General features: G+C 64.1%; 1 protein-coding gene across 1 annotated transcript in view; it reads right to left on the reverse strand.

The window, feature by feature from the left end:
* Positions 1 to 98: 98 nt before the first annotated feature.
* The window catches only part of MACROD1 (mono-ADP ribosylhydrolase 1), a 142,472-nt gene continuing 122,467 nt past the window's right edge, over positions 99 to 20,103 (reverse strand). Inside the window, 7 exon segments of the mRNA XM_043581512.1 lie at positions 99 to 248; positions 537 to 618; positions 914 to 987; positions 1,208 to 1,238; positions 1,373 to 1,494; positions 1,932 to 2,048; positions 14,859 to 14,888. Coding sequence (XP_043437447.1) covers positions 211 to 248; positions 537 to 618; positions 914 to 987; positions 1,208 to 1,238; positions 1,373 to 1,494; positions 1,932 to 2,048; positions 14,859 to 14,888 — 494 coding nt within the window. The 3' untranslated portion in view covers positions 99 to 210.

Consider the following 20,103-nt stretch of genomic DNA (forward strand, 5'->3'; position numbering starts at 1 on the left):
CTCCACCCGCCCGCCCTCGCCAGCCCTGTTAAGCCAGAAGCACTTGTCCACACCTCTGGGCTGTCTCCTTCCCCAGCCAGCACTCAGACAGTAGGAGCTGTGACAACGGTGGTCTTTATTAGAAGGCTCCTCAGGCGCCGGGGGCTGAGGGGAAGAATGGTGGGGGGGGGGGGGGGGGTCCTGGGCCCAGCTGCAGGCTTCGGAGACCTGTTAGAGCTGGGAGCGAGGTCCGGTAGGCCCAGGCGAGTCTGTGGGCAGAGCAGAGCAGTTAGAGGGAGTGTAGGCTGTGGGCCTCCCCTTGTGGCTTTTCTGCGTGGGGGTGAGCAGGGGCAGGGAGTGGGGGGAGCGGGGAGCCCTGGTGTTAGTGGGCAGGTTAGTGGGCAGCACACGGCAGGCCAGACCCTGCTTACCAGTCCTGGGCAGGGTGGGCGGCAGGTGCCGTCAGGCTGGAAGGCAGAGGACAGTGAGAGCCTGCTCTTGAGGGGGAGGGGCAGGGGCAGGGGTGAGGGCTGACCCAGGTGCCAAGGGGTACGTACCCACAGGGAAGTAGTGGGGAAGCCGTTGCATGTAGATGCTTTCGTCCTTCTCCAGGAACACACAGATGATCAGCCGGTCCACCTGTGTCGGGACCTGCTCAGCCCGGGGTAGGGGTGGGCGGCACCCACACGCCGGCTCCCCTGTGTTATCACTGCCCCCACCTCTACAGGATTTCACCTGCTTTTTTCTTGGGGGGGGGGCGGGGCACCGACCCTGAGTTTGGAGCTCAGGTTGCACCCTTCAGGGAAGGGGTTCATGGTGTGCACTCCACCGCAAAGTGGTCTCGAGGGAAGGGGCGGGGACGCAGAAAGGGCCGGTGCGGTCCTGCGCCCCCCCCCCCCCCCATCTTGTCCCTTCGACTGGGCCCAGGACTCACCTTGTCCTTGTGTTGCTCCAGCCACTCGCGCAGCGCGGCCAACACTACCTCCGCCGCCGCCTCACTGGGGTAGCCTGGGGACCCGGCGGGGCGGGAGTGAGTCTGGGCTCTGGCCCGCCCCCTCCACGCCCCGGGACCCGCCCAACTCCACCTACCCGGCTCGGCTCCGCCCCTTTCACGCCCTCCCAGGCCCCTCCTCGCGTCTGGGCCCACCCACTTCCAGGTCCCGCTCCGCCCCCTTCTAGACCAAGGCCCCCCCCCCCCCCCCCCCCCGGTCCGTCGCGCTCCACTCACCAAACACGCCGGTGGAGATGCAGGGGAATGCCTGGGGCGGGGGGGGGGGGGGGGAGGTGAGAGGGAATTGGGGACAGTGTCACTCTCCAACCACCGCCTCCGAGGGGCCTTCTTCCTCCTGGTCTAGGCCGCCCCCCTCCCCCTCCCTGCCCCCGCCCCTCTCACCGCGGAGCGGAGCCGATGCTCCAGCAGCAGGTCGAGGCTGCTCAGGTAGCAGCTGCGGAGCTCGGCAGCCTGGCTGGCGCTGGGCTCTCCGTGGACGATGGGTCCCACCGTGTGGATGACATCTGCGGGAGGCGACGGGGTCAGACTGGCCGGGGTCTCCAAGCGGCCATCGGCTTTCTCCTCCTGCCCGCCCTGGAGAGGACAGGAAACAGGCCCTCTCCCCAAGTTCTGAGAGTCCCCAGGGGAGGACCCTGCCCACGTGGGTGCAGAAGTGTGCCCTCAAATGCGCTCGACAGAGACAGGCAGGCCCGCGCTGGGCCCCCTTCGCACAGCTGCATGGGCCCGTCTGAGCCGCGGGGCGGAGTGGGCGAGCGAAGTCACTGCCTCCTCAGCTCCTCTCACCCCCTCCCGCCACCTGCGTCCTGGTGCGTGCGAGGAGGGGCCGGGTCCCGGCACTTAAGGTTAGGAAGCGACCCCTGAGGAGGCCTCCAGCAATTGTGTGGGGGCTGCTCCCTTAAGCCCCCAGTTACACGAGGTGCCCTGTGGGGTCGGGACTCACACTTGGCCGGCAGCCGATAGCCGCCGGTGATCTTGGCCTTGCCGGTCTCACAGTTCTGCAGGGTCCGGCACTCGTCGGTGAGGAGGGGTCCAGCGGCCCGGTGAATGCAGCCGTCCACTGCAGGGCAGAGGGGAGTGAGCCGCGTCACGCCTGAGCCCGTTTTACAGAAGAGAAAGCGGAGGCCCACGCACAGAATACTCCCAACCCCCCCGGCTGGGCCAGGACCCACCGGGCACCGCGCGCGCCTTCTCCCGCCGCCTCCGGCTGCTCGCTAACGCCCGCCGCCCCTACTTGCTCCGAGGCGCGGAGGCGGGTGGCAGCGGGTCCCGGCGGGAAGCGGCGCGGGGCGGCCGGCAGGGGGCGCGCCCGGCCCGCCCTGCAGGTTCCCGGCCGTGCGGCAGGGGCGCGGGCGGGGCCGGGGCCTCCCCGGGCCGGAGTGGCTGGGGAAAGCGGGGTCCGCGGCGGCGGGAACCGCCACCCTAGCCCGGCCAAAGGGAAGGTCGCCCGGCTTTGGCCCGGAGGCGCCGCGGGCCCCGCGACCGGTGGCCGCCTCCGCCCGAGGAGCCCACGAGCGCCGACTGGCACCGCGCACCGGATCCCCAGGCGAGGCCCCTCCCGTCCGCGGCAAACTCTGGGACCCCCTTTACAGATGATGAAACCGGGGTCACCTAGTTAACAAGTGGCAGCTGCGGTGGGGGCCTCGAGCCTGGGTCTTCCGACCCCCTCCTCGCCCTCCTTGCGGGGAGGTGGACGGCGGATCCGGGTGCGCGCCCCTGCTCGTTAGCGAGCCGCCTCGTTAGCGCATCCGGCTTAATTGCGGCGGGCCCGGGCTTGTTTATCTGAGCGCGGCTCTGGGACCTCGGGCAGCGACCCTGGGGACGCGGGCCCAGATAAACAACTCGGGCACCGCGGGAGGAGCGTCTCCTCCGCCCCTTCGGGCGGACCTCACCCCGGTGCCACAGCCTCAGTGGCCTCAGTGGCCCCGGTGGGAAAGGCGGGGCTCGGCTGTCGTCCCCTGGGCCAGCGGGGCACACCGGCAAGTCTTTTCCCCTGAGCGGCCACTGCCTCATCTGGACGATAGCGACGGTGACCCCTCTTCAGGGGAGGGGTTTGCATCCTGGCCAGGAGAACGTGACCCACCTCTGGCAGCTCCCTAGCTCGCAGGGCACCCCAGGCCTGTGCCAGGAGCTCCTTGGCACCGGCTGCCGGGGCTCACAAGGCCCGGCAGCGGGAAAGAGGCCTCATTTCTCCATTTTGCAGATGCGCACACCGAGGCCCTTCCTCCCTCATCCCATCCACCCCACCCCCAAAGTCTTGGCAGAGGTCCAGGGACACCAGCTGGACCACCCCCCTCTTTCTTCTCTTTTGTGCCCTGTGGGGCCCAATTAAACCTAATTTTGTGACTTCACTTAGAGCTGGCACCAGGCGATTTCCCAGAGCACCCCGGGGTGGGGGGGAATGGGGTAGAGGAGTCGGGAGCCCTGGGAGGACCTCTCCCTCCCGCAAGGAGGGGTAAGGGCAACGGTGGCCCAGGGGAGGGCGGAGCGGGGGACCCAAGGCGGGGCCGCTGAGTTCCCTGTCCAGGCGGCGCTCAGGGGCCGCGCAGCCTGGAGGGTCACACCGCGTCCGCGTGCAGTGTGTCCGTCCTGGGTGAGATGCCAGCTGACCACCCAGCAGCGTGTACGAGGGCAGGGGCTGTGGAGCTGGGCGGCCCGGGGTTCCAGGCCCAGCTCTGTCAGTCACAGATATGTGTGGCCTGGAGCCTATCACTTAGCTTCTCTGGACCCCAACTACCCCATCTGTAACATGGGCTCCACCTCCTAGGGCTCTTGGAAGGATTAAGCGAGTTAATTTCCGTAAGGTGCTGAAGCCAGGGCCTGGCGTGGGTGAAGGTGGATGGGTGTTGGCTGTCGTTAGGACGGTGGCATAGTATGAGAACGTGCTCCATGTGGGGACACAGGGAAGGCGGCTGTCCAGGCGGGTGTCAGGGTGTTCGGGGCCTACGGGGGTAAGCACGGGAATGGGTCTGGGCCGGCTCTCCTGGGGGCCTCCCGCCCTGCCCTAATGGTGCCACTTGGCCCCTGGCTGCCTGCCGTCCTCCCTGCAGGCGACCTTGGCCTGCTGCGGAGGCTGTGCCCAAGTGCAGAAACACAGTAAGATCTGTGTTTCAGGGACTTAATGTTTCCTGCAGAGGTGGACAGGCCTGCAGTCAGGCCTATGGGGCTGACCTGGGGGCATGAGGGGGAGGGGGCACTCGGGGCTGGCAGAAGCCTCGGGCTGGGCCAGGTGACTGCCATGCAAGTGCCTAGGGGATCAGTTTCCCCAGGGCAGAGATGAGGGGCAGGCCCTGGGCCTCCCCCCTGCCCCATCCTCTCCCCAACAAGCCAGAGCACCGACGGGGCCCCTCCCACCTGCCCCCTCCCCGTCTACACACCATAGTTGTGCCAGAGGGGACCCTCAGCCTGCGGTCCTCACCCACAGGCCCAGGGGGTCACGCCTTCCCTGCCCCCCCCATGTGAACCGCAGCCACCCCCCTTCCCCGCCCCCAGGCTCTGCTTCCTCGGCCCTGTCCTGGCTCTTACGTTGGGCTAAGCTGAACCCTGGAGGCTGCAGGAGGCGGCTTCCTGGGGTCTCATCGGAGGGAGGTGTCCCTCCTCCCGCCCTCCACCTGAGCCTGGGGCTGCCTGGCGGGAGGGTGGTGACCCCGTTTCATACCAGTGGACCCTCGATCCCCTCTCTGGGACCTTTGGCCACATGCAAACAAATCTCAAGCCTCCAACTCAACCCCTGTTCCGAGTCAGCAGAAGACCTGGGGTCCCTCCTGGGAAAACTGACCCATGGCGGGGCGGGGAGGTGCTTCCTTCCAGGTCTCTCTGCCAGGTCCGGAACCAAGCCTTCCCCACAAGACTGTCCTAAGGGCTTCTCTGCCTTCTCCCTCAGTCCCTGTGCCCCCCCCCCCCTCCCTGAGTTGCAGCCTCTTCTGGAACACCTGCTGGGACCTGAGCCTGAGCGGTGCACACACACCCCTCTTTGCTGGTCCTTACAGCCACCCTAGGAGGTCCCACTATTTTTCCTCCCTTATAGAAGGAGAAATTGAGGCACAGAGAGGATGAGACTTGCCCAGGGTCACACAGCTGGACTGCTCTTCTTCCTCTAGGACCATAAAAGCCTTCTCTCTCTCTCTCTCTCTTCCCTTCCAAGCCTTCCCTCTCACCCTGGCTGGCCCCCCTCCCCTTCCCTCCTCATCCAAACTCCAAACTCGAGGTCCGGACTCCCCTCTTCACTGCAGCGGGGCTCCCGTTACCCCCTCCCCCAAAAGAGGGACTTCGGGGACCCTGGTTGCTGAGTGACCTGGGGTCCCTCATCTCGCGTGACTGTTCAGCCACCCCCATGCAGCTGACCACCAGCTACCTCTGTCTGGCAAGGCTGCCCTGGAGACCCTCCCTGCCATCCACCTGCCTCTCTGACCCCTTCCGTCTCCTGCCTGGGCTCCTCAGATGCTGCCGTCACCTGGGGGCCCTGTCTGTCCTCCGTCTGCCACAGCCCTGTCCTTCCACCCCGTCCCAGGCTGTTCCCCCAGGTAAGCCCGGCTGGCGCTGCCCTCCTGCCCCCAGCGTGGCCTCCACACAGGCACGGGGTGGGGGCCGGGGGCCTCAGCTCGCACCCAGCCCCTTCCCCGGAGGTCGGGGGTCAGGAGGGCCAGGGTGGAGGGCAGGGGCTGGAGCCAGCAGAGGCGGGCGGCAGGCAGGCTCCTGTGGGGGCCATTTGCCAAGGCGCTTAGGATCTGTTGGCGGCTATTTGGGGTGCTGTAATATTCATGAAGGGAAGATTAGATATTTAAATTTATTCAGCAATAAATGCGTCTCAGTGGGGGAGCATTCCTCATGCTAAACAAACAAGCAAGCAGGGGCTAATTAATTATTTACAGGAACATGAGGATGCCCGGGGCCTGGGGGACAGGGCAGCGGCCGTGTCCCTGCCAGAGGGCAAGAGACCCTGACAGGCCCAGGGCCGGCTCCCCTCCCCCACCCCCCTGCCCCTCCGCTGCCCCGTGGGCCTGGCCTCCTGGGTGCCCCCTCCTGGGATTTCTTGTCCCAGAAATCCTGCCTACAAGCCTGCTGGTGGCTTTGGGCAAGTCACTTCACCTCTCCGTGCCGTGCCTCAGTTTCCTCATCTCTACAAGGTCTGTAACAGCACCTCCCTCCCCACTTGGCATGAGCCTTCGTTCAGTGAGGGACTGCACCAAGGTGCCCTGCACTTTATCACTCTGTCACCTGTGTCACCTGTTTCAGATGGGGAGACCGAGGCCCGCCCCCCGCCTCTGTAGGCGGAAGGCTACTCTGCCTGTCAGGGCCTGAGGGCCCTGAGGGACTGACACGCTGCAGGGTGGAGGTGGCACCCAGAAAGCCCCTGGCAGGGTGGGCTGGGACTGCAGGGGTGTGGGCTGAGGCCAGAGGGGGCCAGGGGAGGGCAGGAAGGCACCTGGCCTGGGCCCTGGGGACCACTCCCCACCCGGACATCTGACCGGGCAGGTCCCAGGGCCTGAGGAGAAGCCACCAGTCCGGCGACCCCGGTGCTACATGCAGCTGCCTCCCAGGTCCCAGCCGCCTGCACAGAGATACCGAATGCCAGGGCTGGTGGGGGCGCATGAGGAAACTGAGTCCCTGAGAGGGCACCAGCTGGGGCAGGGGCAAATGTCCAAGCTGCCGGTTCGCCTGCAAGCCCCGAACCCCGTGGAGGACGAGCTCGGCCGTAGAGCCTGGAAGAAGGACCCACCCCGGGGCCTTGAGCCCCCCGCTCCCTCCGTCCATGCCACACTCATCACCTCTGGTCTCCGGCCTCGTCCCAGGCCCCGCGGAGCCGCCCCGCAGAGCCTGAGAAGCCACAACGCCACGTGGTGCCCCCTTTCCGCCGGAACCACCTTCGGCTTCCGCCCACACCCTCCCGGTCGCTCATTCAATCGACAAACCCAGGGCAGCCACGAGCTCTGTGACCGGTTTGGGCTGGGCCCGTGGGGGGAGGAGGCAGACCCCACCCTCGCGGTGCCAAGGCGGGTGGGCACCCCAGGGAGAAGAGGGATGGACAGCAGCTCCGGTCTGTGACGTGAAATTCATTACGGGGTGAGATCAACTCCTTAAATGGGGATTTGAAAACATTAGGCCCTCATTATGTACACAGCGGCAGCGCCTCATTCATCATGCAAAAATCACTCCCGTTATTGAAAATCCCCATGGCAGCTGCTGGCAGGGGCTGGGCGACATCTTGCCCGCTGGGGGTGGGGTGCGGGCCCCACAGGCCTGCTGGGCCTCCGCTAGCATCCCTGCGGGGGGCCTGAGTCCCCTTGTCCCTCCTACCAGGGAGGGCCTGCGCCGGGGGCGGGGAGCACGGTTCGCTCCGGGGACTCGGTGACTCAGTTTCCTCATCTGGAGATATTAATGGCACGCCCCATAGCGCTGTGGTGAGGGTCTCGGGATCCCTCAGAGAGAGGCTCTACGCGAGGCCTGGCATCCGCGGCCGTGGGAGCTCAGTGTAGCTGGCTGACGTCCACACCACCACCACCATCAGCCCATCACCGTCACCATCTGGTGACGGCCGGGAGGCCTGGGGCCCTTTCTTGGGAAGGACTCGTCACTCCCTCGCTCATAAAACCTCCATGGCTCCCATGAGTCCATGAAATAAAATGCCCCACCCCAAGCACGGCTGGGGTTCCCTCCAGCCTCCACCTTAGACGACTGGCCTCTGGTCTCTCCCACCCATCAACTGGGGGAAGGGCACTGCGGTGGGTGGGGGGGAAGGCTCTGTGCAGGGAGGGGGGTGGCTCTGCATCACCATGAGCCCGGAAATGGGAGGAAATGAAGCTGGATAAGAGGGGAAGGAGATGGGCACAGGCGGGCCCTGTTCCGCCTTTGGGAAGGCACCTCTGAAGACGTGGCCTCTGAGCAGAGCCCCAGCGATAGAAAGCCTGGCTTTGGGAAGCTGGGGGAGGAGGGCGCCGGCAGAGTCCAGGGCTGGGGAGGGAGGTTTGGGGGGGAAGAGAGGGCTGCATGTGCAGGATTGGTGGAAGAAGCTAGAACTGATTCCATCCCAGCGGGAAATCGGAGCAGGGTCGGGGGGTCTGGGACGGGCTCTGGCTGCGCGTGGGGTGCGGGAGGGCCCTTGGCTGTTCCCCATCCAACGCTCCCGCCCTGTCTGCTCAGCTCAGGTCAGGGCCTCCCCCCCGCACCACAGCCTGCGCCCCGCCACTCCAGCCTGGTACGCGGTGGGACCCCAGACAAGTCTGGGCACAGGGTGCTCGGCCCTTGGGGCCCCTGCTTCCTCTGAGGCCGGCCCGGTCCAGGGAGGGCCACGGAGGCCACGCCGTCTGCCCCCTGTGTCCGCCGTGCCTCGGCTGTGGCCCTGGGCAGCTACGGGGCGGAAGTCGAGGCCCCGATGCTCCGCTCCGGGGCCTTGCTAATCCCCCAGGCCAGCTGGGCTCTGAGCAAAGGGGAGCCCGCGAGAGCAGGGAGAGAACGAGGAGAAGGAGGGAGCGAGAGAGGACCAGAAATGGAGAGCAGGTGCATGGAAGAGAGACATGGGGAGTGGGCAAGAGACACTGTGCGGCTGGGAGAGACGGAGCAGGCAGAGCAAGCGAGCAACTGAGGACAGAGACAGAGATTCAGAGACAAAGAGACAGAAGCCAGAGACAGAGACAGAGGCAGAGACATAGGGAGAGACAGAGACAGAGTCACAGAGAGGGAGAGGCAGAGACAGAGAGACAGAAGACAGGGAGAGACAGAGACAGAGATTCAGAGACAAAGAGACAGAAGCCAGAGACAGAGGCAGAGACATAGGGAGAGACAGAGACAGAGTCACAGAGAGGGAGAGGCAGAGACAGAGAGACAGAAGACAGGGAGAGACAGAGACAGAGATTCAGAGACAAAGAGACAGAAGCCAGAGACACAGAGAGGGAGAGACAGAGGCAGAGACGGAGAGACACAGAGATAAAGAGGAACAGAGATAGAGGCAGAGAGGGAGCGATAGAGACAAACACAGAGAGGCAGAGACAGAGAGGGACAGAGTCAGAGACCAAGGCAGAGACACAGAGGCAGAGACAGAGACTCAGATGCAGAGACAGAGACAAAGACAGGGAGGGAGAGATAGAGAAAGAGGCGGAGAGAGAGAGAGGCGGAGGCAGAGAGAGACGGAGGCAGAGATAGAGGCGGAGAGAGACAGATAGAAGGAGGGAAAGTGAGAGACGGAGAGAGGGAGAGAGAAGGAGAGAGGAAAGAGGGCCCCACACCCCTCACCAGGGCCACGGATGTGTGTGGAGAGGAGAGGGCGGGCCCCGGGTGCTGGGTTCAGCTCAAGCCCAGGGGCCACGGCGGTGGGCCAGGGCAGGGGTGCGAACGCGCGCGCACGGGGAGAAGGGGCCCCGGGGCACAACTGGTCCACAAGCGAGCACCTCGCTTTGGCCAGGAGCTGGACAGACAGACACCCTGCGCGTGTCCCTCAGGAGGGTGGTCTGATCGGGAGGCAGCTGGTGCTTAAACAACCACACGAATGGGAGTCTGATGGCCAGGGGTGACAGAACGCCGGCCCACGAGGGGGGCAGCGTCTGCCGGGTCCCAGCAGCCAGGACAGCGCCAGAAGGCGGCAAGCCCTCAGTACGTGGAGCAGTAGGGGCGGTGGCCGGGGGGCCTGCCCTGACATCGGGGTAACTAGGCGGGGAAGGTGGTGGTGAGGGGGCGGAGGAGCCCGTAGGCACAGGAGCAGCAGGTGCAAAGGCCCTGTGCCCGGAGAGGGCTGTGGCAGAAGCTGCGCCACCCTGGCTTCCTCGGGCAGGGGACGTCTGGGCCCCGGGGGTGTGGGAGACACACACGCTGAGCCGTGGGGAGCAGGGGCTGCGCAGGGCCCAGCGGGCAGGAGGGCAGGACGGCCGCACCCCCAGGGGTAGGAGCTGGCTCCTGCGGTCCGGAGTGTGTGGCTGGGCCGCTGACCTCCAGGAGGGAGGGAGTGTCCTTGGCAGTGAGCGCGTGTGGAGGGGACAGGGCGTGTGGAGGGGACAGGGCGGGAGCCCTGCCTGACCCCAGCCCGCCCCGCCCCGCAGGCCGGCCCTTTGGGGAGCTGGCCAGGCCGGAGCAGAGATGGCGGCCGCGTGAGCAGAGGAGGCCCTGAATTAATCTGTCACTAAAGCTTGGCCATGGCAGGCGCAGTCATGATTTAGATGAATAATTGAAACGCTCCGATACATTTATTATCCCTTTAGTGCAAAAGTGGCAGAGAAAGACGAGGGGTAATTGAAAAAGAACGCACAAATCTCCGCGAGAAAGCCGGCTCCTTATCGCCGAGTAAACATTTCAGTCCTAATAAACAGGAGAGACGCGCGTCAGGGCCCTGTCGATTCCCATCCTGATTTAGGGCCCGCCTCCCTTCTTACCATACAATAGGAGGGTGTTCAGGTTTGAAAAACATTTTTATGGAGCCAGTAAAAGTCTCTCCAGGAGGGAGGCGGGCCAGCGGGAGTGGGCCTGGCGGGTCTCCGGGTCTCCGGGTCTGGCTGGGAGGCCGGGAGGCTGTCCCAGCCCGTCCAGTCTTTCCCCACTTCGGACCCGGGGCCCCCCACCTGCTGGGCCTCTCTATCCCTCTCAGCCTGTCCAACTCCTACTCATCCTTCAGGGCTTGAGTCAGAGGCCCCCTCTGCCAGGAAGCCTTCTACCAAACTGGGTCTCTCTGAGGGCGGGGCCGAGGCCCGAGGCCCGAGTCCCCACCGCCACCCACACTCAGAGCCCTGGGAAGGAATGGGTGTGTGTGTGGGGGGGGGGGAGTTAGGGGGCTTCCCCAAGACTCACTGTGTTGCCAGAACGAGCCACCTTGGCCTCGGGGCCTGGTGGGGACCCAGCCCCACAATGAACCAGGCCCAAGAGTCCTGGACTCTTTGGGTTAAGTCCTTTTGGCCCCAGCAGCCCCTGGGGCTCTTGCTGAGGGTGGAGGTGTTCACAGACTCCCTTCCCTGCTCCTGAGGGGCTGCGGTCCCCTCCCACCCATAAGCACCCCACATGCGAAAACTGGGCTCACTATACCAAAGCCCTGCCGGCCAAGCCCGGGCCCCCTTTGGAGGGCCTCCTTCTGAGCCAGAGCTGCCCCAGAACCCCTCCCCCCAATTTATCAGGTGCCTCCCCCACCCACCCCAGTGCAGGGCTGTTGGACCTGTGTGCCAGCTCAGGGCAGGGCCTGGCATACAGAGGGTGCAACTACCCGCCCCCTAAACTGGCTTAGAAACCCCTAGAACACCATCCCTGAGGAGAGTGCACTCTAGTGGGGAGACAAGCCTTAAGAACAAACATAAAATACACGGACGTTAAAAGGGATCAGTGCTATGGAAAAAGCCACAGAGCAGGGTGACAGGGTCAGCACAGTGGGCTGGGGCCTCGGCACAATTTAAACACAGTGGCCAAGGCAGGCCTACCGTGACTGATGCCTGCATGGATGGATGGGGGGCAGGTGGATCGGTAGGTGAGGGGTAGATGGATGGGTGAAGGGGGTAGACAGATGGGTGGATGGGGGGCAGGTGGATGGGGGGGGTAGATGGATAGCTGGACGGGGGAAGGATGGATGAGTGGAGGGGGTAGATGGGTGGGAGGTAAATGGATGAATGGGGAAGGAAGGTGGATGGGTGGAGGGAGTAGATGGGGGGGTAGATGGGTGGGGGGATGGTGTTAGATGGCTGGGTAGAGGGGATAGATGGATGGATGAATGAAGGGTAGATGGATGGGTAGAGGAGGGGATGGATGGGAGGGTGGATGGACGGATGGATGGGAGGCTGGATGGACGGATGGATGGATAGGAGTAAATGGGTGAGTAGAGGGGTAGATGGATGGGTAGAGGAGGGGATGGATGGGAGGGTGGATGGACGGATGGATGGATGGATGGATGGACGGATGGATGGATAGGAGTAAATGGGTGAGTAGAGGGGTAGATGGATGGAGGGTAGATGGCTGGGTAGAGGAGGGGATGGATGGGAGGGTGGATGGACGGATGGATGGGAGGGTGGATGGATGGATGGATGGACGGATGGATGGACGGATGGATGGATAGGAGTAAATGGGTGAGTAGAGGGGTAGATGGATGAATGGAGGGTAGATGGATGGGTAGAGGAGGTGGATGGATGGGAGGGTGGATGGACGGATGGATGGATGGATGGACGGATGGATGGATAGGAGTAAATGGGTGGGTAGAGGGGTAGATGGATGAATGGAGGGTAGATGGATGGGCAGAGGGAATAGATGGAGAGGTGGGGGGGTAGATGGATGCGGGCAGGTAAACGGGTGGTCATAGGAACGTAGGGAGTGGGTAGAGGACTGAATCCCCGCGGGGCTGGACTCAGGAGAAGAGGGAGAAACTTCCGCTGATGCCATGGGAAGACAGAGGTGGGTCTGGGCAGAGCCGGGGGGGACCTGGGCTGCCGAGCCCCAGACGACTCGTGCTTGTGGCTCCCACCCGGGCAGTTCCGGGGGGTTGAGGCTGGGTGGGCTGGCGGGCAGTAGAGCTCACAGGTGGCAGGCAGGAGGGCGGGAGACATCGCGTCCCCATCCCAGCCCCAGGCAGGCCCCAGGCCCCTCCCAGCCCCAACCTCGCCCCTCCCACGGTCCCCTCCCTGCCACCTCCACCTTGTTCCAATCACATTAGCAGAGTGACAGCCCCAGCGAACACTCACGGCGGCTCCATAAATCTCAGCTGGCGTTAAAAGGCTGGACTCGGGGCTCACTTCCTCCCGGGTCCTGGCCCACCCCATCCATCTCTGCGTCAGTCAGGCAGCGCTTGGGGCCTGCTCCAGCCTCCTCTCCCCCACAATGCTGCAAGAAGGGCAGCTGGAGGACCCCCAGTATGCCTCCCCACTCCATCTAGCCAGAACAGGTGCCCTTTGACCCCCAGAATGAGGTCAGCAGGCCACCTACCAGCCACTCCCTGCCCTGCCTAAAGCCTCGAAGGCCCCCCGCTGCCTTCCTCAGCAAGCCCTCCGCTTAACACATGAGGCTGTCCCTGCCTTTTTATAGTTCATTCATTCATTCACCGACCATTTAATTGAGCACCTACTATACGCGCCAGACCCGGTTCTAGTTGCTGGAGACACAGTGGTGCCCCCTCGAGCTTTGTTCTCAGCGGGGAGACAGACGGTAGACAATGGCCCTAATATACAAGTGACAAACAGAAGAGCAGGGTGAGGTGAAGGGAGAGGGGGGATACAGGCCGGGGTGGGGACAGACAGCTGTAGTTTCACCTAGGGGTCAGGGTGGGCCTCCCTGACAAGGTGGGGGGCACGGAAACCTTGCGAGAGGTGAAGGGGGCAGCCACAGGCTGGGGAAGAGGGTTCCAGGCGGAGGGAACAGCCTGCACACAGGCCCGAGGCAGGAGCGAGCAGGGAGGCTGGTGCTGAGTGAGGGAGGGCTGGGCAGTGGCAGTGAGCCTGGCAGGTGGCTGGGGCCCCTGGTGGACCTTGACTCTGAGCCAGGTGAGAGCCCTGGCAGAGTTTTGGGCGGGAGAGGGGTGATGGACCTGACTTGGGGTTTAAGAGGCCCACACCTCTTGGTGGTCCTTAGCCTCCCAGAACTGAAGGGCTAAAAATCCAGCTCCCCATGGGGTCGGTGAGGCTCCGGTGTCACCTCCTGCCTCCCCTCCGCCTGGCTGGGCTGCGACGGCTCCGATCTTGATCTCCCCCAATGTCCCATGTTCTCCCTCACTCCTGGCCTCCGCCTGTGCTGTTCCCTCTGCCCAGGACACCCTTCCCGATGCTCCCACCCATTCCTCGGGTCCCAGTGTAGCCCCCACCTCCTTCCAGGAGCCCTGCTCCCCCATCGCACGGACCACCCTGTGTAACGGTGGGTGCCTTCATCTGTATCGTGAGCTCTGGGAGGGCACGGACCAGGCCCCTCTGGTCCAGCACCCGGCTCGGGGCCCAGCCTACAGTAGGTACTCAATCACTGGCCAATGAATAAACAGACGAAGAGGAGGGGTGTCTGAACGGCAGGTGTCAAATCAGCTACGGCCCCCCGAGTTTTCCAAAAGGGACGGGCTTCCGAACAAGGTCCTGGATAGGCCCCCAGCGAAGCCCCTCATTCTGTGAGGCCTCCAGGACAGCTGTGACCTCCACAGGGACAGTGGAGGAGAAGTGGGGGAGGGAGGGAGGGAGGGAAAATCTGTCTGGCCACAAACAGACCCCCCCCCGCCCCCCCCTACACACACCCGTCCTGCATCCTGGCCGGTCACCGACAGCTCTTAGCTTTGTTCTTATTTATTCCTGACCTTCGCTGCCCCTTTTATTTTCCCCCCTTTTAAAACCTGGCCCGGGCCCCGCCACTGCTGCCGTAAACACGGCCCCCGGGATTTATCCGACGGCGCATTAACCCCTGCCCCCCAGCTCACCAATCATGCTGCTGCCCGTGTAGACAGCGGGCAGTCCAGCCAGCGGGGGAGCGAGGGGCCGGGGGCGAGGGGCTGGAGTGGCCCGCCTGGGCAGCGCTGGCCAGGGGAGGCAGGCCTCGGGGGGGGGGGCACAGGGACTGCCCCCACCGTGGCACCTGCTGACCTATATAGCCTGTAGCCCTGGAGGCTGGGCCCACCGTGACCTCCAACCTCTGGCCCACCCGGTTCAGCTGGTGAACCATGGCAAACGCATGAATCTTTCTGGCGGGGGTGGGGGGGGCTTCGCGGTTGGCAGAGCCCTCCCTGACCCTGTGAGGCCTTGTCCTAGGTGCGGGGCCACCCTCCGAGGTTATAAAGTAGAGCAGAAACAATCATTTTGCCCTCACAGGTGCAGAGGCTGAAGCCTAAGGGCTGGGTTTTTCCCATCACACCTGCAGCCCCCCCCCCCCCCCCCCCGATTCCATATCCCAGTCCCTCTCAACCCTCAAGTGTCCCTCCCCCGCCCCTTCCAGGCCAGGAAGCACTTACCACCGCCACCTCCTAGCAGGGAGCTGTTGGCTGCAAGAGAGAGAGAGAAAAAAGCCAGTCAGTCGGGGAGTGGCAGGTGGGCCAGCAGTTTGGGGGGGGGGGGGATGGGAGGCTTGTGGCTGGTCCAGGCCCCCGGGGTCTTCAGACTCTGGGCACAGGGTCTTCTCTGAGTGGGGGCACACAGCACACAGGGGGAGGTGGTGAGGGCCGGGACTTCCTCTCCTGCTGGGGCTCCTAAAGGGCCTGGGGTTTCCAGGGTGGTGGGGTGGGGGGTTCCCCCGAGCCACCAGGGCCCAGCCGCTCACCCTAGAAACAGACACATGTGGGGTCTGGAGGGACACAAGACCTGTGGCCACACGCATCCTTTTGAATAAAAGGATTCACTGTTTTGACCCAGCATCTCCCGAGGCCCGCCTGTGCCAGGCCTGCTGCAGAGATGCGCCCTGGTCCCTGCCCTCGGAGCTCACAGGCAGCCGGGGCGGGGGGTGGGGGCACAACCTGAGGCCACTAGAAGACACACTGTGTTGTCGCAGCTGTGCTAAGTACCGCCCAAGGAACGAGTGTGGTGGGGGCGGGGGGGCTGTGAACCAGGGCTGGGCACCCCTAACAGACGGCAGTGACCGTGTGCCAGGTAAGGGCCCTGCCCTGAAGCAGCACAGTGAGGGCACAGAGCACCAGGCCCGGAGCCAAAGCCGGTTCAGCAGATGGGTGACTCGGGCCACCTCGCCCTGTGCCTCAGTTTCCCCCGGGGAAGAACAGACCCATCTCACAGGGCCGGTGTGAAGGTCCAGGGGGACAGAGGGAGCCTCGGCTCCAGCCCCCCCCCCCCGGACCGGACGCAGACTGGCGGCTGCTGGCGCTGACCCGCCCATCTCGCTCTGCCCGGCCCGCTGACCCCCTCCAGCCTCCCCACGGGGCTGATGCGAGGACGAAGCGAAGCTGGAAGCCTCTCGGCCGGCACATCGTCGGGGCCGTGTGGGTCAGTGGCCCTCACCAGCCGGGGCTCCGGCTCCTGGCCACGCAGCTGCGTCCATGTTAACTGCTGGTGCTAATCAGGGTAAGTGATGGGCGAGACAGGGCAGGTGCCGCCCAGGTGGGGAGACCAGCTGTGCCTCGACCCCTGTGGCCCCGGGGGTCCCGGCTCCCAGCTCCTCCACCCCACCTGCCTTCCGGGGGCCCGGGCAGCCCCTCTGTAGGAGGGGGACACGGAGCAGAGCCCGGAGTGGGGGCCACTTCCGGGCCGGCCAGGCCGCAGGCCCGGGGTGCCGTGCGGAAGCTGTGGACCCTGCTAAGTGGTGTCGGGCGGCTCTGAGTGGCTGGTCTCCCAGAGCTGACAGCTCTTCGCTTGGGGAATAATTAATTCCACAGCCCGAAAACCCAGGGCTGCGAGTTGCCACGTTACTTGCGAGATTAATACAAGCAGCTAATTAAGATGGAGAGGCGAGGAGAGGCTGGGCGCTCCCAGAGCAGGGCTGGGGGGCTGCGGGGAACGCGTGGGAGGAAGGCGGGCGGAGCAGGCAGGGAGGCAGCTGGGAGCCGGAGCTGGAGCCTGGGAGGGGCCGGGCGGGACCCCCAGGCAGCCGTGGGCAGGCCACCAAAGGGCTGGGCTCCCCAAGGCTCTGGACGGGGCTGCTGCCCCAGGAAAGCATCTTCCAATGAGCCGTGGAGGACTGCCTGCCTGCCTGCCTGCCTGCCTGCCAGGCACAGACTCGTGGCTCTGCACAAACGGTCCCACTTACTATCATAACAAATGGGAGGTGAGGGTCGCTCCCACTTTACGGGGGAGGAACCCGAGGCTGGGGGGGCGGGGGTTGGGTTGCCCAGTGGCAGCGGCAGGATCAGAACTGGGTCTGACTCTGTAGTGAAGCCACCAAGCAGGCTGGCCTCAGGGCAGCCTGGTCCAGGCCTGGCCCCCCGAGGATCTCCCCTTGGCTAGGGCTGGGGCTCGCCTCTTCCGGCACAGAGGCCCCTCGGATGGACGCAGTCAGGACCCACCTCCCCCACCTCAAGGGGCAGGCAGAGAGGAGGGCCTGGGTGTGCAGACGGCCCTGCCCTGGAGCCAACAGGCGAGGCCTGGGCATCTCGGGTCGGTCCAGAGCAGTCCCGGCAGCTGTCGGGAGCTGCCCTCCACGGGCCTCCCCCACCTCCCCCCATCACCTCTCTCTCTTAATTAACACCGGCCACAAACGAGCTGGCTCCCGCTCGCAGAGGGCTCGGTGCCCAATGGGTTGGCAGTAAGCCTCGAAGGGGCGGGAGGGGAAGGGGCGCCGACCTGCCATTCTGCCGACCTTCCGGGAGGGGCCGACCCCCGCCTGCCGGGCATCCCCTGAGCCCCACCGTGTGTACGTCTGCCTAGGTCAGGGGGCTGGGGCCAACCGGTCCGATGCATCCAGGGGCTGAGGAGGGAGGCGGGCCAGGGGCAGAAAGGATTTCTGCCCTTCCCTGCCCTCACGCTACCCCTCAAGCAGGGCACTCCCCCAGACCCCATTCCACCCTCTGCCTGCTCCACACCTTCTCAGGCCCAGGGCATGTCCTCTGGGGGACCCACCCCGTCCCCCTGCCCCAGCACTTGTGTCCAGAGTGGCTCCCGAGCTCCCAGTCCTAGGTGGGGTGGGGCACGCAAATGCCCCGGCAGGTGAGGGAGGTATAAAATCTGCTGAAGCCTGAGGCTGGGAGGGCTTCCCAGAGGAGGTGGCATGTGAGCTGAGGCTTGAAAAGAAAAGGCATGCAGGGAGGGGCGAGGGCGAGCTCTGCGCAAGGGCCTGATGGGTCTGAGCATTCCCCTGGGCAGGATGACCAGCCTGGGGCTCTATGTGCTGGGGCAATGCGAGGTTGACTCTGCCTGACTCCCAGCAGGCGGGAGCCAGGGGCCAGGATGGGACTGAGCCAGAGCGGCGGAGCTGGGAGCTGAGGGGGGCGGCGGGGGGCAGAGTGGAGGCTCCGGGGCGCACAGACACCCCTTCCTCTTCTGGTTGCCCCCACTACCCACCCCTCCTGCCCCTGCCAGGCAGCACCTTGTTAAAAGAGCGGCCCCCCACCCGGAGGGCTGCGCAGGGCCGAGCGGGCGGGCGTGTGCCTGCATCCCATAATACTTCCGGCGACCCACGAAAATGTAATTTCTTTCAAAATCAGAAGAGTAAATGAACTTTGAGTTAGAAAATATTTTTAGTATATAGTGTTAATACGTTCTGTCTTTATGCCAACAAACTCATAAAATCAACTTCTAACATACATCTTTTTATGTTTGTTATTAATCGTCCTGTGTATTTAGGTGATCCTGTCTAATATATGTATATACTTTTAATTTTTTTTTCATGTGTATTTATTTTTGAGAGAGAGACAGAGCGTGAGCAGGGAGAGAGAGAGGGAGACGCAGAATCGGAAGCAGGCTCCAGGCTCTGAGCTGTCAGCGCAGAGCCCGACATGGGGCTCGAACTCATGAACCGCAGATCATGACCTGAGCCTATGGACGCTCAACCGACTGAGCCACCCAGGCGCCCTGCTGTCTAATATATTTTTATAGGGAAAGGGCCCACAGCAGCCGGGGCCTGGGCCGGATAAGCTCCTACTCCTTTAACCCTTACCCCGTGTGGAAGCTGTGTCACCAACCCATTCTACAGATGAGAGAGCTGAGCCACAGAGAACAGTCTTCTCACAAGGCAAACCTGAGCATCTTCTGTTTCACGCCCAGTTTCCTGATGCAACCCTCCCAAAGCTCCCCTTTGCTCTCAGGATAGGGAACTGACCCCTAGGGGCGCCTGGCTGGCTCAAGTCAATAGAACATGGGGCTCTTGATCTACTGGTCATGAGTTCGAGCCCCACATTGCGGGTAGAGTTTACTTAATAACAAACAAACAAAACACCCGGCCCCTTGGATGGGGCCCAGTGGCTCCTCCCCTCTTCCCTTTCCTCTTTCCTCTCCCCCTCCCCCTCAGACACACTCTGGGCCCTCAAACTTGCTTCATTTTCTCCAGCCCCAGGGCCTTTGCATGGGCTGGGACTTTAACATCCCCCACCCAGAGAGCCAGCCTCGAAGGGCACGCCCAGCTACCGGAGGGCTCCTGGGGGCCATAAATCACTGCCTCCAGCATCCTTACCTCCTAGGTCAGTGCCTGCTACTCGGTCACCCAGTGCTGTGGGTGTCATTCACACTTGTCCCCAGCTCCCCGCACAGAGCCCGGTGCACAGGAGGTGACCGTCAACAATTTACACTACGGCCACCCGCGGGTCTGCTGGGCTCTGCAGCCCAGGCTCTCGTCCACCAGGAGTTGCAAAAGAGCCTACCCTAGGCGCCCCCGGGGGCCAGGACCTGGGGTGCGGGGTGTGCAGGTGACAGGGTTGGTCCAAGGGCAGTGACAGGAGGCCACGTAGAGCTGCTCGGGCTCTTCCCTGACAAATCCTCCGGCCCAGGGTGTGGGAGGCGAGGGGGCACTGAGCGGGGGCTGGGCTGCCAGAGAGGAGACTCGGTGACCCGAGGAAAGCGCTGAGCAGGTTACTGGGCCAGGGAGAGGCCGGGTGAGCGGGCACAGCGGTGACTTTGAGGCAGTCACAGCCCCTCCGTGTGCTGAGGCTGCTGCTGTTGCTTCCATGTGCTTCAAATGCCTGAGAGGCCGCCAGCCAGGCTCGGGGAGGTGGGGGCTGCTCCCCTCAACCCCCCGGCCCCTCAGCCTGGCCCACCCCCCTCCACCCTCCCTCAGAAGGCTGGATCTTAGCTTTCTGGCATTTGACAAACACACATCCGGCCCCTACTATGTGCCGGGCTCCGGGACACAGCCGGGCAAGGCGCTGTGGCCACGGAGCTCATTATCTAGCACGCAGAACAAGAATAAACTTGAACCAGGATTACCATTTGTGTCGGAGGTGGGAGAGAATGGCTGGCCCCAGCGGTGGGGGGGAGGGGGTGACCTGGAAGGAGTCAAGGAAAGGCAGAACATAAGGAGCCAGCTGCGAGGGGCAGTAGAAGGCCTGTGCAAAGGCCCGGGGGCCGAGGGAGGAGGTCACTCTAGCTGAAGCAGAGTGAGTAGGGAAGAGAAGTAGGAGAGAAGGTCAGAGTCTGTGGAGGCAAGAGCAGCTCAAGGCGGACAAAAAGGGGACCCGCTGGCTCCTGCCTGGTGCCGGGGATCCCTCCCGGGCCTGGAGAGGGAGGAGACCCTCCCCCAACGCCTGTGCGGCTCCCATCACTACTGTTCCATTGCAGCCACCCCATGCCTGGCCGAGCCCCCGCTATCGCCAGCACCCCAGCGTC

This window comes from Prionailurus bengalensis, chromosome D1 (assembly GCF_016509475.1).
Source record: "Prionailurus bengalensis isolate Pbe53 chromosome D1, Fcat_Pben_1.1_paternal_pri, whole genome shotgun sequence".
NCBI lineage: Eukaryota > Metazoa > Chordata > Mammalia > Carnivora > Felidae > Prionailurus > Prionailurus bengalensis.